General features: G+C 50.1%; 2 protein-coding genes and 1 non-coding gene across 7 annotated transcripts; all 3 read right to left on the reverse strand.

The window, feature by feature from the left end:
* Nucleotides 1–1,583: 1,583 nt before the first annotated feature.
* PTPN6 (protein tyrosine phosphatase non-receptor type 6) lies at nt 1,584–15,891 on the reverse strand. Of its 5 annotated transcripts, none has more exons than XM_086882642.1 (16): nt 15,795–15,891; nt 15,053–15,151; nt 9,946–10,068; nt 9,451–9,645; nt 7,163–7,382; nt 6,273–6,389; nt 5,983–6,099; nt 5,487–5,583; nt 5,013–5,092; nt 4,766–4,915; nt 4,529–4,660; nt 4,099–4,253; nt 3,740–3,807; nt 3,209–3,360; nt 2,410–2,507; nt 1,584–2,302 (listed from the first exon to the last, which is right to left on the reverse strand). In XM_086882642.1, exons 2-16 carry the CDS (start codon nt 15,064–15,066, stop codon nt 2,194–2,196), a joined length of 1,827 nt encoding a protein of 608 aa, XP_086738768.1. In that variant the 5' UTR covers nt 15,067–15,151; nt 15,795–15,891; the 3' UTR covers nt 1,584–2,193. The 5 variants fall into 5 exon arrangements, with proteins under 5 accessions (XP_086738768.1, XP_086738767.1, XP_023795597.1 ...); XM_086882641.1 differs by having other exon boundaries at nt 15,053–15,154; XM_023939829.2 differs by having other exon boundaries at nt 15,338–15,871.
* Nucleotides 15,892–16,395: 504 nt separating this feature from the next.
* On the reverse strand, nt 16,396–17,205 carry C3H12orf57 (chromosome 3 C12orf57 homolog). Its single transcript, XM_086882646.1, has 3 exons — nt 17,062–17,205; nt 16,776–16,952; nt 16,396–16,695 (listed from the first exon to the last, which is right to left on the reverse strand). The coding sequence occupies exons 1-3, from the start codon at nt 17,117–17,119 to the stop codon at nt 16,547–16,549; spliced, it is 384 nt and encodes a 127-aa protein (XP_086738772.1). The 5' UTR covers nt 17,120–17,205; the 3' UTR covers nt 16,396–16,546.
* A 34-nt stretch (nt 17,206–17,239) lies between these two features.
* On the reverse strand, nt 17,240–17,301 carry LOC147654314 (U7 small nuclear RNA). Its single transcript, XR_015285486.1, has one exon. It is a non-coding gene; the product is annotated as a U7 small nuclear RNA (small nuclear RNA).
* Nucleotides 17,302–17,334: the final 33 nt, after the last annotated feature.

A 17,334-nucleotide genomic window follows, 5' to 3' on the forward strand; every position in this document is an offset into this window, starting at 1 on the left:
TTTTTCCAAAGTCCATACACTTTCAGCAAAGTTGCAGAAGGAGATCCTTCCTCAGCCAAGCCAGCCCTCAGCCTCACTGGCCAGACTTCTGACACATTGTAATTGCCCGTTACTGTGCGTGTTCCAAAGCTTTTATGTACCCCACTACCTCTAAAGCAGATTCCCAGGTGACCTTATTGACTGCTACCCTAAAGTCTGCTCTCCCCAGGTCCAGGGAAGTAGCTTTACTTAGAGTTTTTCTCCTATCACCAGAATTTTAAACTCAGCTATTTCATGATCATGATTGTCAAGACAGTCACACACAAGACCATGTCTATTTACAACCAACCATCTCTTTTTACAAACAGCTCCAACTTGGGCTCTCCAGGGAAGAAGAGAGGCCTTTAGGGACTTCTTCATATGCTGAAGCAGAGCATAAGATGTTTAAAGGAACAGATATAATCTATGCATTCCTGGTTTAAAGTTTACTGGCAATCAGAGCCATAACTAATAGCCATAGCACAAATTCTTTGAACCAGCTTTGAAAATGCATTCTCAAATAATCATCCCAAAGTATTTGTGTGTAACGGATCTTATGTAAAGAGTAGACTGCTTTTGACAGTCTGTATTTCTTGATAAGCAGTCAGGAAAGTTCTTCTTCAGTCTAAGTTTTTTGTAGACCAGACATTATGGACACATTAAGCTCAGGCATTTGAACACAAATGAGGTTCTCAGGAACCTTGTTCCACAAGATGTCTTCATTTTCAAGCTTCAGGTAGAGTTTAAGCTAACCCTTGGTATGCCTTGCTTTAGGCTGTGGCAGCTTTTTAACAAGGAAGACAATTGGATCCCGTCCTTTGAAGCTACCCAGGGGTCTAAGGCAAAGGTAGGTGTTTCCTTAGACTAGGATTTCAGCCCCTTCCCCATTGCTTAAAAGAGGATATTTGGCATCATGAAACACATGTCACTCCACCCATTTTTACTTCTGCTCCTTATTTCCCCCACTGCCCCTTTCCTGTTTCTTCCTCTAGTGGCAATGGGATTGCAAAGCTAGCTGAGGAATGCACATACAGGCCTATGGGCTCACAGGCTAAGGGAAACTAAAGTCCAGCACACGGAAAGAGGGTCTGCTCACAAAGTGTCCTTTGTCTTCCAAACACTTCCAAACAACTTTCTTGCCATATCAAATGACAGCAAGCAGTGTCCATCCTCCAATGCATTGTGAATAAATTGTGGTGGGAAGGGGGCTCTGGAGGCCTTTGGACCAGGCTGCTGCTGGAAGTGGCACAGCACAAGGTCAGAGCAGCTGTGGCTTTGTCTGTTCACATATTGAAAACCTGCAAGTAAAATTTAGGTGCAAAAGCTGTGTCAGTTTGTCACACCTGACTTCCTGTGCTCAGACTTCCCTAATGACCACCAACACTTGAGCCTCACAGCAAGGAACTGCTGTAATTGGTCACAGCCTCTATTCAGAAGCCTGAAGGCAACATAAGAAAAACTTCAGCTGGAGCAATCCTTGTAAGTCTTTGCAGGTCTGCAAGTGAAATCAGAAATACAGCTAATACTCCAGAGAAATTAGAGAAAAAAAAACTTTTGGGACCTGATAGTCAAACAAATACAAGTTTATTTACAAACAAAGAAGAAAATATGGCCATCACATCAAATTGTGTTATATTTACAGCATCCAGGTGAAGGATGAGATAGCAAAAGGATATGAGGGGCAGAAGGTTGGTATTAAGGAAAGAGGAAGTCTGTTGAATTGCAGAGGAGCTGAGCTGAAACAGGCCAAAACCCCCGGGCTGAGGCTTCAGGAAACACAAACCAGCTAAACTCAACTCACGGCAGTGGGCAGAGATGTAGCTCCTGGGATGACCTTCCTTAGCTCTTCCCTGAGAATTCCACTGAAGCTGGCTCACCAAAGGTGAGTTTGGGGCCCAGTGCTCAGGGAGCAAGGAAAGGAGGGGCGTGACCTTTTCCTGCTAATGGATGATGAGGGGGCAGCAAGAGACTTTGCCTGCACAGGCAAGGGACCACGGAGTCGGTCAGCTGAGCTGGAAAGCGTTCTGGTTCACGGCACTGAAAGCTGGCATGGAAGAGAAGGGGAAGGCTTCATTCCAGTCCAAGAGCAAGGAATGTGATACAGGCCAGCTGGGATGTGAGCTCCAGTCCTGCAGCCCAGGTTCAAAGCCCTATGGGGCTACCTGCAGTGTATGATTATTTTTTCTTTAGTGAGCCTTTCAGCTTCTTCTCTGAGGAGTGTTGTTTCCGCACCTTCTCCTCCTTTTTCCCCAAGTTCTCATACACCGTTGACTCCTCTTTCTGCCTGTAAGACCAGGGAAAAAGTGAGGAAGATGAAAAAGCCAGCCAAGCCAGCAGGCAGACTTGCCAGAGGCAGACAGAGCTGGGCCTCTGCTTTAGGTGAGCTCTTACTTGGAGGGTTTTCGTGAAACCTTGGGGTGTGCTTTCCTCAGTGCAGGGGGGTAGGCGATGTTGCCATACTCACACTCATTTGGCTTGCCTTTCTGAGACTGCAGGAGGGAAAAAACAGGCTTAGAAGAGTGTGGTCTGAGAGATGCATTTGAGGCACTGTGGAAGAGTTCTGGCTGTTAAGCCCCATTTTGCCAGAAGCTCAGTGGAAGCTGGTGGATTGCTAAAGTGCCTGGGCTCAGCACACTGCCAGAGGTGAGCAGCAGCTGCAAATGCAGCCTTGGATAGGAGGCAACCGTGGGGCAACAAATCTCTGGAGGCACTAGAACACCTAAAAGTGCCAAATTTCAGCTAAAGAATATTAAAACAGCAGGAGTTACAGTATGCTGCCAGAGGCTACAAGGAGAGAAAAGACACCACTTATAGCAGGAAAAGATCTTGCAGCTGCAAAACTGGGATGTGAAAGACAAAGAGGGAAGAAGAGGCAGGGAAAGTCTTTGATAAAACTAAATTTGTAACAAAACAGCACTTGGTGATGTTATTCAGAACATAGTTGATGTAATTGCATTAAAATTTAACTGCTGTCAAGCAGTTCAGAAGGGATTGGTACTTGAGCTGCTAATGAACTTGTCCCCTGAATTTAAAAGTCTCAAAGAGAGGAACAGGGACACAGATCTTACTGCACCACTGTAGTCTGTGTAAGTTTCAGTGTTAGCTTAAAGCTTGTGAAACGCTCTTGGGCTCAGAGCCAGCACCATGCAGGGCTTAGGCTCACAGGGCAGTAGAACCCCTTTTCTCTCACCTGGATAACTTCCAGCTTTTTCTTGGTTGCTTCTATGAACTGGCAGATGGCCATGTAGATGAACTTGTACTGGGCCTCTGTCTGCACCATCCCAGATCGCTGGGCTCTCACCATCTGGATGGTCTTCTGGATGTCAATGTCGCAGTCCAGCCCTAGCAAGGAGCACCAGAAAAGCTTATGGACATGTTCACTGTCCCCTCTCCCAGTTCTCTACCAAAAGCAGCCACAGTGGAGGACAGTCAAGAAGTTTCCACCTCTTTCCATACTCTTTATTCTTGTATGGATGTCCTATCTCTCCCCCCTGCTCAGTATCTTCCAAGCCTGGCCTTGGAGGAGGAGCCAAAGCTCAGGGAAGGCTGACACCATAAGGAGTGGATATGGTACAGAAATCCAACAGAAAACTTTCTTAGGGTCATGGCAGGATCTTCTCCCACTGATATCTGATAGTTTTCATCCCTTTGCAGCTGATCTTAAAGGCAAAGCCCTACTGGGTAGTCCAGTTCATTTTGAGATCCTTTGGGGTCCTCTTACCCTTGGTGGAGATTGTTTCCACTATCATATCAATGACGATGATAGTCCCAGTGCGGCCAATCCCAGCACTGCAAGGAGAGAACAAGAGGTGGTCAGAGCAATACAGCTCCTGAAACAAAATGCAGCTGCTTCTGGGGAAGTATGTGGCTCGTAGCAGCTGTTCAGCAATGCCACAAAAGTCACGGGTTCAACAGTAGGGAGTTTGGTGTGGGGGCGGAAGAGGAAAAAGCGAACATTGGCACTGGTATATGCTTCACTCACAAGTCCTGGGGTACAGCTGGAAGCAGCAGGACAGACTTTCTGTATCTCACCCTAGATAAGGGATGGAGGGTGCTTCAAACTCCAGCCTCAGTACTAACCTGCAGTGTACCACAATAGGCCCTGCGTTGGGGATGCTCTCTTGCTTCTGGTTTATCTGGTCAAGGAAGCTGAGGACTCCTCCCGGCTCACTGGGTACACCATGGTCAGGCCAGCTCAGGTACTGGTAGTGCCAGATCTCACGAACAGCCTTGCCCTGAGAAAAGCAAAAACACCCCCCTGGTAAAACTGCAACCCAGCCCTCTCCCTGGCCTCTCTTCCAGGGAGAGGAAGTCTGAAGCCAGAGAGTGTCTTCTGCACACTTCTCGGTGATTCTACCAGTGTGATTCCAGCCCAAACCAAGTGGGAACAGCAGCCCCAAGAATGATAAAACAGCAGCATCATCACAGCACCCAGCAGTTCCCAGGTTTAGGTGTATGGTGGCTGCTAGACCCAGGGGTTGGATGGCAGCCCTTGGTCAGACACACTCACGTTATCCTTCGGGCACACGCAGAGGTGCCGGAGTTTGTACTCCAGTGCATCGTGCTCCCCAGTGTTCTGCACAAGGTAGGGACCGTACTCCTTCGTGCTGCCCAGCTCTGGCCAGTAAGGCACACATTTGTTCTGTGTGGGCAGAGGGGTCAGGGTGAGGATGATCAGAAGGTAGGAGAGAGAAAAAGCAGAGCAATGGTTGAAAGGGAAAAGAGACACCTCCAGACTGCTACTCACCCGGCCTTTTTCTACCTCCCGCGTTGTCATCACAATAATGCGCGTGTTCTCCTGCCACACCATTTGCCACAAGTCATTGACTGTGGCATCCAGGCAGCCCTGGCTGGCGATGTAGGTCTTGGTGCACTCATCTGGGCTGATCAGGGTGTTCTGAGTGTGGACAGAGGAGGGTCAGGAGGGCTGCAGGAGCAGGCAGGCCTTCCCCTGCTTTGTGTTTGGGCACACAGCCATCTTTCAAAAATCTCACCTTGACATAGTTGGCATTGATGTAGTCAGATCCAGGTATATTTGGGTCCCTTCCCTGGAGGATGACTCTGGAGTGATCAACTGGGGGTGAAGAGGAAGAATGAACAGTGCAATGAGATACTCCATGCACAGCCACACAGAGCTCCCTCACTGCCCCATACCACCTCAGTCATCATTCCCAGTGCATGCCTTGTATCCTCAGCTCTCCCTCTCTGGGTTCATACCAATCTCACTCTGTCTTCCCATCTCTCTGCCTCTGTGATGGACCACAGAAGCTAATGAGTCCAATTCAACCCTCCCTCCATCCTTCAAGGACAGGAAAAAGCTGTGACTTCCCTCATCAGCTCTTAAATCCTCAGTGTAACACCTTGTAACCTGCTCTGGAGGACGGAGTGGGCTGAGGCAGGGATGGCTTGAACAGCTCTTCATTACCTGTGTCTATTTGTTTCTTTTATAGTGGAGAAGCAAGACTCACAAGGCAGTATGTTCTTGTATCGGTTCTTGCTCTTATTTTCAGGTCTCTGGCCCTCATGACGGTCAAACAGGTGCTTAGCTTCCTGTTTTTGCAGGCTCTGAGAGCAGAAGAAAGAACAGTCATGGCAAGGTCACAATTATGACAGGGGAGGTGGGCACTAGGAGGCCCAGTGGTGGCTCTGATGACACGTGGGCATGCTGTGGGGGAGCAGAGAAGTGAAAACTAAACCTAGACTTGAGAAGTCTGAAGTCTGTGCCCTTACTGTCTTGGTGACTCACTCTCCCAATCATAAAAAAGCACATTTCTACCTCACTGGGTTTAGTTAAAGGTGAGACTCACTTCCCAGGGGAACTGGTTCCAAATACAGACTTCTTTCAGAAATAAATTGACAAGACACACAAGAACTTTGTGTACAGGAAGAAATCAAGGATGGAGAATGAGATGGTGCATGCAAAATTCCCAAAAAGCCAAATAATGACCCCCTGCAGTTTCTTACATCAAATTCCTCCCAAAATCCAGCCTTGGATGTCTCCTCAGAGAGACCTGTCTTCTTGTTCAGTTCTTGCACTCTGTTCTCAATGTCAGCAGCATTCACCCTTGTAGCATAGTAGGGCTGGGGATGGGAAAACACAATAGGTGAGAGTGAAAGAGAGCGAGAGATGCTGCTGGAGAGCAAAGTGTCCTCTGTGCACCATGGATAAAAAAGAAGCAAAGGGACACAAAGCAGAAACAAACAGCAAATCAGTCCCTACAAAGGACCCCTAAAAACCAGGAAACTGGACTTACCTGCTTCAGGTACACAAAGGAACCAGAAATCTCCTCAATTCCAATCTTCTTGAAGTGCTCCACCAGATCTGTCAAGCTGTCAAACATTTCAGCACCTCCAACTGTGTATCGTCCATTCTAAACAGAGGAAGAATGTGTAACGTCTCACTCATTCATAACAGAATCATGGAATAGTTTGGGTTGGAAGGTATCATAAAGGGCAGCTAATTCCAAACTCCCTGCCATGGGCATGGACACCTTCCACTAGACTGGGTTGCACAAAGCCTCTCCTCCAGCCTCACCTCAAACACTTCCAAGATTGGTGCATCCACAGTTTCTCTGGGAAAACTGTGCCAGTGCCTCACCACCCTCACAATAAAGTATTTTTTCCTAATATCCCATCTATACCTGCCCTCTTTCAGTTTCAAAGCATTCCCCCTTGCTCTATCACTCCATGCCCTTGTAAATAGTCCCTCTCCAACTTTCTCAGGAGCCTTCTTTAAGTACTGGAAGGTGCTGTACCATCTCCCCAGGGCTTTCTCCAGGCTGCACAGCCCCCACTCTCTCTACCTATCCCATAGACAAAGCTGATGACACTCAAGAAAAAGGTAATGGTGGGGTGCAGATCCATAGGGACCACCCTGCACCATCTAGGAAAGCTTTTCCTCTGGCAGGGAAGTCAGAGTTTGCCGTGAGCATGTGGAGTTCATGGCACAGCGCTCTCGCTGTAAGTGCTCTCAGTGATCAAAGCCCTGAGAAGGTGTATTGACCTCCAATCTCATTTAAAGGTCAGCTGCATTCTCTCCTTGGAATCTTCTCATCCCACATGAAAGAAATAGGAGATATTGTGACAGCGATTTTGGTAACATCCATCAGACCACTGCCTCTCCTTCTGCCCTCCCTCTGCTCACCTCACACATGATCTTGATGTGTGTGACTTTGAGACGGGTCCCAGAGGCACCAGTTGCCCCAGCTGGAGCATCAGACCCAGGTTTAGGCTGGTCAGTGAGGACAGACAAGACAAAGTCCCCGGGTTTGCTGAGGCTCTCCCGCACCAAGAAGGTCCAAGGAGTAGCTTTGGCCTGGAGCAGTGACTCAGCTGCAGGGCCTGACAGATGACCATGGTACCACCTAAGAATAAACAAGAGAGGATCAAAAAAGAGGTGGAGATGCAGAAAGTGGATGCCCTTGAGCTGATGAGTGAAGAACAGCAATACTGGGGAAGGATGAGGGAGGAAGAAAGGAAGGGGGAGACAGAGGAAGGAATAAGAGAGGGAAGGAGGAGCAGGATCTTGGGAAAAGCAGATGAGACCAAAGATGGCCAGAAGAGGAAAGTGCAAGGGATGAGGTGGAGACAGAAGGGGTCTAGGGAGCAGAAGACTGGTACCAGAGGACACAGTGGGAAAACACCAAGTGTAATCAATTGTGTGACACACGCATAGGCACAGGTAAACCTGCGTCTGGCACAGGTAAAACTGCCTGGAACACCAGTTGGGAGAAGGTAGTCTGTGTGTTTCAGCACCTCACAGTATTATTTGGATTGTTGCTTTACTGCTGCAAGGGGCTCTCCAAACTCAAACACCAGGGAAACAAAAATAAGCCCCCACTGAGTTAGAAACTCTGCCATCCAATTTAGCAGCACCCAGATGGTTGTGTTGAGATCAGATCCATTAAAGAACCATTCCACCAACTCCTCTTTCTGAAACTCAGTCATCTCTTCACTCAAAGGATAATTCCCATCCTCTGGGCACAGCACATTGCAGCAATCACCCTGGCCACAGGAGTGAGCACCAGGAGCTGATCCATGTGCACATTCCTGTCCTCAATGCAAACACTCAGCAGCTCCTCCTAGCAGAAGGTCAGGACCATCCCCATCTGACCAAGGTGTTCCTGCCTTGCCATGGGGATGTGGGAACAGATTTACTTCCCAAGGAGCAGCTAACAGGGAGGGCCTGGTATGGTACTGGTGAACTTCACATTCATATATGTGGGGGATATTTGTTCCTAAGAACTGAGATAGAGTGCAGGGGGCCACAGCCCAGTCACGGAGGCAGCTGGAGCATTCATTCACTCTCCCCTGCATCTGGTCAGAGCAAGGAGTTGCTCCACAGACAGCAAAAGGTTCACACCGTTATTGGTGCCAGCAAGCAACTTTTGTTGACCCTCACTTCATGCACTGCAAGAAGCAGCTGGTGTCTCTCGGTGCATGATCGTCATTAATTTCTGAACCTCTTCTCAGAGAATTGTTCAGCCACCATGGCTGAAGATGCCACCTTGGGATTGGTTGGGCCCTCCTGCTCATCAAAGAGGTCTCCCAGCCTCTCCTCCACAGGTAGGATGGGGTTAATGGGTCCCATTCCTCCCTCCCCCAGCAAAGCCCAGCTTTTCAAAGCCACGTGACGGAAAATCACTTGGGGAGAGTGAGAAGAGCTTTCGTAAGAGCCTGAAGGGGGAGGGGGTAAGTTTCCAACCGCAGAAGGAAGGGAGGAAACTGCAGGGCCACGATGCAATGGCCTTGACTGGAGAGGACAGCCAGCAGCAGACCTGCACCCTCTGCAGCCTGACCCGAGAGCAAGCTGGGTGTTCCCTGATCAGGGAATCTCTGCTCCCTGCCTCCAGGTGCCCAAGGAGGACCTGTGCAGAAAGGACTTCTCCACCCCAGAGCGGGGTATGACACCTCCCCCGAGCTGCATCAAAGGGCCTGAAAGCAAAACACAAGGGCAAAACCACCTGATTTGATTTAGGAACTTGGTGTCAGGGACACACGCAAAGTGGGGACAGGAAGGAGACTAAGCAGACTAGGAATAGCAGGGGAACATGGTCCTGCTCTCAGCTATGTGAGTCACCCAGGCCTAGAATAACCAAGGAGATCTGGGTCAAAACTGAGGGCTTCCACACAACATGTCTCTCCACAGACCACTGCAGACCCACAGCGGACACCACAACCTTTGCTTTCAGAAACAGCATATAAATAGTAGAGGCTACCGGAAACCAGAAGTAAAAATAGAGCCCTATTAGGTCTGCTGTGATGGATCAAGGTATGCACAGCTATTCCTGGGGATGCTGCCCCCATGGACACATAGGAGGTTAAGAAAGGAGGCACTTTCTGCAGGATTTGCTCTGGGGATGCAGGCAGGACAGAAAGGGGGCCATGAAACATCTCATCACAGACACAGCGGCTGCCTCGCCATCCCTGTACCTCTCTGTTGTGGGGTCAGAACAGTTGAGCGGGTATCGCAAGTCGATGATGGTTCCATCTTTGTCCTGCAGCGAGCCCTGTTGCTGTGTGTAGTACTCCACCAGTTCTGACAAGGTGGCAAACTTCTCCCCTCCATACAGGTCATAGAAATCCCCAGTATTCTGGATGCGGATGTGGGTTACCTGATCACCAACCCTGGGGAATAAAGCACAGGGCAGTCCAATGAGGTGGTTGGAAAAGGGGCAGAAAAGTGTCCTGTACTACCTCCCACCATGGAACCAGAGCAAACCGTGCCCATGGAGATGACTGGAAAGAGAAGCTCCTTGGGCAGCTTGAGGGAGGCTCTAGAATATGCTGGGAAGCTGAGGTTGTTTTACAGCTTGAAAAGAACTCAAAGGAATAGAGATAGGATGAAGAAGATGCCACAGGACATGTGAGGATCTAGGCAATCTGTGTATGTAACACTGCAAAGAAGCTGGGGTTCAAGTTACTTACCGGACTGAAAGAGAAAAATCCCCCTGATTCCTCCGACTGGGTCTGGCCAGGAAGCTCCCATGGACACCTCGTCCCTTCAGTAAGGCTTCAGCTTCCAGCCCACTCAGGTCACGGTGAAACCACCTAGCAGAGAAAATAAAAGCAAGACAAAATGAATAAAATAGGCCAGGCACTACTGTGGAGATTTGTAGAGTGAAGAATGGTCCCTGATTGGCAACCCTAATAAAAGCCAGCAGCAGCATCCCTTCCTGCCTGATGCCTCCCCCAGTCTATGGATAGTTCCCATCAGAGAGAAGGCTTCCAGGGCCATCCCTGCCCTGATCCACCCTACTTCCCTGGTCCCATTCCTTACACACACAGACCTCTCAGACCCTCTTACCTCACCATTGTGGAGGGAGAAAGAAGAGGCGGCCAAGTGGCTGCCACCAAAGCAACCCAAAAAACTCAGAGGAAAAATCAGTTTGCGCTGGAAAGGAAAGGGAAGTCGGAGGTCTGTGCCGGAGCACCCAACGCCAAACTGCTCCTGTGCCTCTTGGGAGCTGGCCATGTATCTCTCCTGGAGTCTACTGTCAGTCCATTCAGACCTTCTCTATCCACCTTTTCCTTGGTCTCTGGCCCGCTGTGCACTGCTGCCGGGCACAGGCAGGTGGGAGCCCGTACACAGCGGGGCACGCGCGGCTCCGGGAACAGGAAGCGCTCTGAGCCATCCACTCCGCAGCCCCAAGCTGCTTTGCATACACTTCTGCTTCTCCTTTTGTGTCTTTCCTCCCCATAGCCCCTATTATTTTTGGGTCCCTGTCGTTAGCACACCAGGGCTGACTCTTTGCATACATCTTGGGTTCTGGCTGTGTTCACAAAACTCAGATCTGCACGTCCTCTGTTCCCCTTTTTCTCCAAAAGGCCAATGAGCAACATAAATGGTCCCAAATGTCCTACATGCTCTGTACAGGCATAAGGGGGAATCCATGTGAACCCAGAGCTGCAGACTTCAAGGTCCAGGCTAGTGCTCTGAGCACAGCAGTGCCAGCCTGCCATGGGATGGTACTCACACGGGCATTGGTAGCTCAGAAGGGATGGGGAGGTTGGAAGAGGGTGGTGAAGCTGCCCAGGAAGACAGGCAGAGACCAGGACAAACAGCTGCTACCTACAGAGAGCCCACACAGCACTGAGGGAGCAGTGTCGAGGACCTTCAAAATCCCAGTACCCCATACTGAGGCCAAAGCTGACAATCTGGACAGCCAGGTACAAAAAGAAGGAAAACCATTCCAGTCACCTAGCTGCTTCCAACTGTGGCCCATGACTGCCCTGCCCACAACACTGGCTTCCAGGTCTGCAGGTCTGGTTAAAGAACGGGAGCTAAGCAGTGGCCTAAGAGTGCAATCCAGCTGGCAGAGGAGCCTGATTTTTCCCTGGGACCATCTCAGCTACCCTGTGTGGTGTGGGTAGCAGCAAGAGCCTTGATCATTTCAAGTAGCAGCAGCTGCAGACTTCCCCACACACCACCAGACTGGGAAATCCTGCAAAAAGATGAACAGGCTGCTAGCTAGACCTAGACAAAAACTCGTGGCCAAGACAGAAACCAGCAACAAAGGGAAGTACAGGAAAGACAAGTGGGAAGCTAAACTTCATTGCTAGAAAGGCAACCCAGGCACCTACAACAGCTTCCTTAGAAATGCTTCTGGTTTCATGTACATGGTGAGCTGGGGTGCAGTGAGCTGCAGGCAGCCAGAGGTACTGACTTAGAACTGATATTAAAAACTAAGGAGATTTCAACTGCATAGAACCAACACAAGGGAACAACTGCACAAAGTTGTAGAAGTTGTACCTGAAAGACCTAAATCGGTCTAGCAGGAACAAGAAACAAGTGTTGTTTATAGCTAAGGGAGAAAAGGCAGGAACTTCCACAGAGAAGCCCCAAGAAATAATTAATGATATCAAAAGAATATTAGAGTATGCTGAGTCAGTATGAAGCCAAGGCAGACAAAACTCAAAGCTTAGGCACCCCTGTGCTCTACACTGACTGAAGGAGAAAATCTGTCTGAGATCCAACTGAGCATTAGTTGGACACAAGGGAACAGGGAAAGAACAAGGTAGCCAAGAGCCCAGACCAGAATAAGAAGGGGTAAGAGAGCACTTATCGCATGTAACTCAGTATCATCCAGAAGGAGGAGCCACAAGGTGTAGTGTAATATCTTGAAATTATTTTTGTGGACACAAATCCCATATCACATAATTTACAGGATGAGTTTATGCTTCTCCTTGCTTTCATTTTAAGAAAGGAGTGGATGCATGCAGCTGCCCTGATGTCTTTGATCTGGGCCATCTAATTAAAAACTACCAGTAAGGGAGGGAAATGTCACCCTAGAGAAGCCATCAGTTGGTATCTTCGAGGTTGCTCTCCCAAATGGCTGCAGCATGGAACAGCTGAGCCACTAAATATAATAAGACTATAATTGAGCCACTAAAACACTTTTTCTAATATAATTAAGAGGTCAAGAGATTTCAGCAAAGAGACTACTCTTACACTGTTTGGCTTTACAGGTGTTAGAACCTCATCTTGTAAATCCCTCATGGAACCAGGCCACAGCTAGTGCAGTAACAAATTTACAGCACAAGATAAATGAAATAGCTAATTAAAAGACACACACATCTGGATTGCTGCAAGAACAAAAAGGCCCTGAGAAACTGGAAAGGATCCAGCATAATGCCACTAATGCAATGAAGAGCCTGAAGCATAGTAGAGAGCAAGCTGGGTTTTTATTCAGCTTTAAGAAAAGATGCTTAAGGAGGGATTTAACATTTGTCTGCGACTACCTAAAAGGGGCTGTGGGGTTTTAGACACAAATGAGTCAGGTACTTTTTTGTGGGACACAATAAAAGGACAAGAGGCAACAGACATCACTTGCAGCAAGGGAAATTCTGATTAGGTATCAGGAAAAACTGCACACATGCTCGCTCCCCCGCAAGGGAAGTTCAGCACTTGCCACAGGTCCCCAGAGCAGCTAAGGAGTCTCCACCGTGGCAGGTGTCAGGACTCACCCGAACAAGGCCCTGAGCCACCTGAGCTGGTTTTGGGGGGAGCTCTGCTGTGAGCAGGGGGTGAGACGAGCCAATCCAGAGGTCAAAATGGTTGTCAAAGGAGAGCAGAAAGAAAGATTATGTACAGAGTTTCTTTTGCTCTTGTACTTCCTAAGCCTCCATTATCAAGTACTTGTAGTCAACTGCCAAACACATAACAAATTTTGAATCCTTTGGCAAAGAGTTTCTTTGGTCAGTTACAGAAACACTCCCTCCTTTGACTCACTTATAACCTGCTCCCTGCCTCTTTTTTAACACTTGGTTGTTGTAAGGAAAGGAAAGTCATGTGGTGATTCCTGTTTCTTCCCCCCTGCTCTAAGCTGCTTGTGGTAAAGGACCTGAAACATCCATGTCCATCCTCAACTCTTTGCCAGGCTGAAGACTCCAGCCCTACTAAGGGGTTCTTTTTGGACAGAACTATTCTACGCCTCTGACCACCTCTGCTGTCCCTCTAAGATATTTCCAATTCTGGCATCTTGATCTGGAGATAATAGTGAAGGTGGGCACAGAACCGTGGTGCTCAAAATGCTGGTGAGTCATGGACAGCGATGACTTCTGATTTTCACCACAACCAAGCATTCAGCTAACAATTGCATGGACTTCTATAATCAAAGTCTCGCTCGAGAAAGGTTACAATTCGTTCACAGTCATTGTTTTATATGCAATTCTTTTATTATTTTTTCTGTATGAACACTGTTTTACATAAGCCTTTTCATCTGCTGTTCTACTGCCCACTCATTCACTGCCATTAGGTCTTTCCAAAATTATTCACACGTTAACTCCCACCTTATTATCCTGAATAACTTTCTACCATCATCCAATTTCCACACCTCACCAAGCTGTATTCCCAGGTCACTTGGCAATACTCAACAGTGTGTATTTCAGATTAAGCCCCTGTGATCTGACCACTGATGACTCCCCTTTGCTGTAAAAATGAGATGTTAATTCCCACCTTCCATTTACTATTCTCTAGTAATTCTTTACTCAAGAAAACCCATTTGTTTGTTTTTTTGGTTTAAATGCCGTGATTTCAGCCTTATTTAAAGGCTTTGATGGGAAAATCTTGTCAAATTCTTTAAATCAAATCAAACTGTACTGGCCAGACTAGCCTTATCCACAAGCTTGCTAAGTCCCTCAAAACCCGCCAGTTTTACAGGACCATGTTTGCCTTTACAAAAGCAGGTGCTGGCGCTTTCTTCAATACCACATTCATTGCTTTCCCCATTATACTGTGTGCCCTCTTGCTCAGATAATGACTTTATCATTCCATGCTTCCCTCACGTTTGGGGGGAGCTAATTTGGAGCCCTTTTTGAGAATGAGCATTGCATTTGTTACTTCTAAATCTGAGCCCGGAGATGATTTCAGACAGGAGGTGTTGCTGTTCTCTACAGAACTCCGTTGTAGTTCAGACATCAGTGCAGAGCAAAGGCTGCCTGGGAATGGGCAGATGGACCATCTTCCTGTGACTTGCCAAAGCCACATGCTCTCCACCAGGCCATGGGGCTCCAGGACAGTGCTGGACCACTGTGGTTGCCCAAATTCTTACCAGAGAGTAATGCCAGTGTGAATCCCATTTCCTGACACCCTGCCACGGCAGTCTCCAGAGCAGGGTGCCTGTTTGGACTGACTCTGGGGATTGTATGTCCCACTCTTCATTCCTTAAAGGGCTAGAAAGACTGCAGCAAATAAAGGAATAACCAGGATTTGAAAGTCCAGGCAGCTGACATCTCCCTCTGCAAAACCCTTCAGAGATGCTGCAGCTGCAGGGTGGCAGCGAAACCGCAGCAGACTGGACATCACAAACGCTGCTTGCTCGTTAACAAAGTGAGAAGGAGCAACAGCAGCAATATAAAGCACAGAAAGCTCCAGTCTTCTGGCTACCCTTACCAGAGGGCAGGCCCCTCTGGCTCCCTATTATAGGCAGCTCCTATTGGAAAGTGGGCTTTTTTCCCTTCTGTGCCTGATTCCTACTGCTGATACTTTTACAACTCTTGTTTTCTTGCCCTATCTAGCATTCACAGCACTCACCCACGGGATGGCATCAGGGTCTTGTCTCTCAGATCCCCACTGATGGAGGACTGACAGGAGCTGGTGGAGGAAGTACCACAGCCCTCAACCAAGGGGGTCCTACTAAAGAAAATAAAGCAATATTGGAATTACCAAGAAAGGCTCTTGAGACGGATTTGGGAGAGAGATCAAAGACCTTGTCAGAGGAGAGGTGGCCTGGCAGCCTCCCGGCAGGGCTGGATGCTCATGGCGGTGCTGGAGCAGCAGCTGGCAGTGCTGGCGGCTGCAGCACCTCCCGTGACTCACCTGAGCCCGATCCGCACAGGCAAAGCCCCGAACTCCGCCTGCTCCCAGGCGGACTAAGAAGAAGGTAGCTCCAGGTCAGGCAAACTTCAGGCCTCAAGCTGAGGGCTTAATTTTCACCATTTGCAAAGCACTTCCTGGACTGTAGCTAATGAATAATCAGAGGGGTGGGGGAAGGCCAAGGCCAAGCTCGGAGAGGTAGATGGAGACGGAAGGGACCGACTGCTCTTCCTGCTTCCCATCCACTGAGCTCACGCCCTCGCTGGCTGCATTCCTGCCCGGTTTGTAACTCAGAGCACAGAAGGCAGAACCCGACGCAGCTTCCTCACACCTGGCTTGCAGCTCCCTGCCCTCCCAGGCTCCTTCACTCGCAGCCTTTGTCCCCCCACCCCGCCGCCAAAGACCTCAATTCTTCCACGGGCGACGGCGGCAATCGGCAGGAGGCTGCAAGCAGACATACCCGGTGTTCCTCTGAATCACACTGGAAAGAAAACATTGTGAAGGAGCAAGGCTGCACCACTAGGTTGATCCTTCTGCAGTCCAAAAAAACGTGAGATAAAAGTTTTATGTTGTTTATGTTGTTCTAATCCAGGCTGCAGCCAAATGGGGCAGGCCCAGCCCTCCCACGCTCAGCCGCTCCCTGCTGCATCTCTGTGCTGCCTTTTTCGCTAAGGATAATGTGCTGGATTGCACATCCAGCCATGAAACAAGGCAGCCACAGGCACTGCAGGCAGAAGTAAATTATCACTGACCCTGCTGGGGATAGGGGCCTCGATGGCATTTACAGCACCTGCTGTACTAGAACAGTGCTAGATCGTGTTGAGAGACACATTTCCTAGCATGCTTCAAACAGCACGTCTGAAAACACTCGCCCTTGTAAAGCGCTTAACACCTGTCTCTCTGATATCAGGTCCTAGGGCTTCACACCGAGGCTCTGCACAAACCTTTCTGCAGAACGTGGACTCCCAAAACAGCATTTCAAGTGCAATGCAGAGAGCACCGCTGAACCTGCCTCTGCACCAGGGAGCAGCACTGCTGAGCTCATTCATAAAACACGGGCATTTTCAACACAGGTTTTATTCACGAGCAACACACGAGCGGGCACGAAGCATCCCATTCCTTCCAGGTCCGTGTCTCCGTTGTTCAGGTGCCCCGCACCCGGGGCTGACAGGACCTGCACCTCGGAAGGAGCACCGGGAGAACCCCGCGGGCTCAGGAGGCCGCAACTCCGCCGGTGCCGGCCCCGTGCGGCGGCAGCGTCATGGGCGGCAGGAACATGGCCTTGAGCTTTCCCGACATGCTGGCGATCTCCGGGTCCTGCGACTCGTACGACTTGATCAGCCGGGCGAACTTGAGGACGCCTGCAAGGCAATGGGGTGGGCGGGACGCCCCGCTGCCCCGGCGGGCCCGGCGCATCCCGCCCGGCGGGGGAACAACCCACCTTCGCCGTCGCTGCTGAACCCGTAGGCCTTGATCACGTCCTGCTGGATCTGGGTGGCCACGGGCAGGAGGAACTGCAGCATCTTGCCCATGTCGTTGCAGGCGTTGTCCCGAGCCTCCTCCATGCGCTGCGCGTTCTCGGGCGCCCCGAACGCCTTGATCACCTCGGCCAGCACCGCTGCGGGACACGGGCACTCAGCCGCCCGCCGGCCTCCCGCATCCAGCTACGCCGTACGGGCACTCCGCCGCCGCCGGCCCGCCCGGGACACGGAACCTCCGGCACTCACCCTTCGCCTGTTCCGCGCTCAGCGCCGGCGGCACCGAGGGCTGCGCGGAGGCCGCCATGGGGCGCGGCGGGGCGACCGCGGCTCCGGGCCCGGACGGACGGGCAGCGGCCGCAGCCCGGCGGGGCCCGAGCGCGCCTGCGCCTCCCCGCCCCGTTCTGCCATTGCACCGCTGTCAGGGGGCGGCTTCCCGCGGGCGCGGGAAACCTTACTGGACAAATTCTAAAAGAGCTGAAATCACTGCCGCGATTGCCGCCCGTGCGAGGGCCCCGGCCG

The sequence above is a fragment of the Cyanistes caeruleus genome, chromosome 3, assembly GCF_971803275.1.
Source record: "Cyanistes caeruleus chromosome 3, bCyaCae1.hap1.1, whole genome shotgun sequence".
Taxonomy (NCBI): Eukaryota; Metazoa; Chordata; class Aves; order Passeriformes; family Paridae; genus Cyanistes; species Cyanistes caeruleus.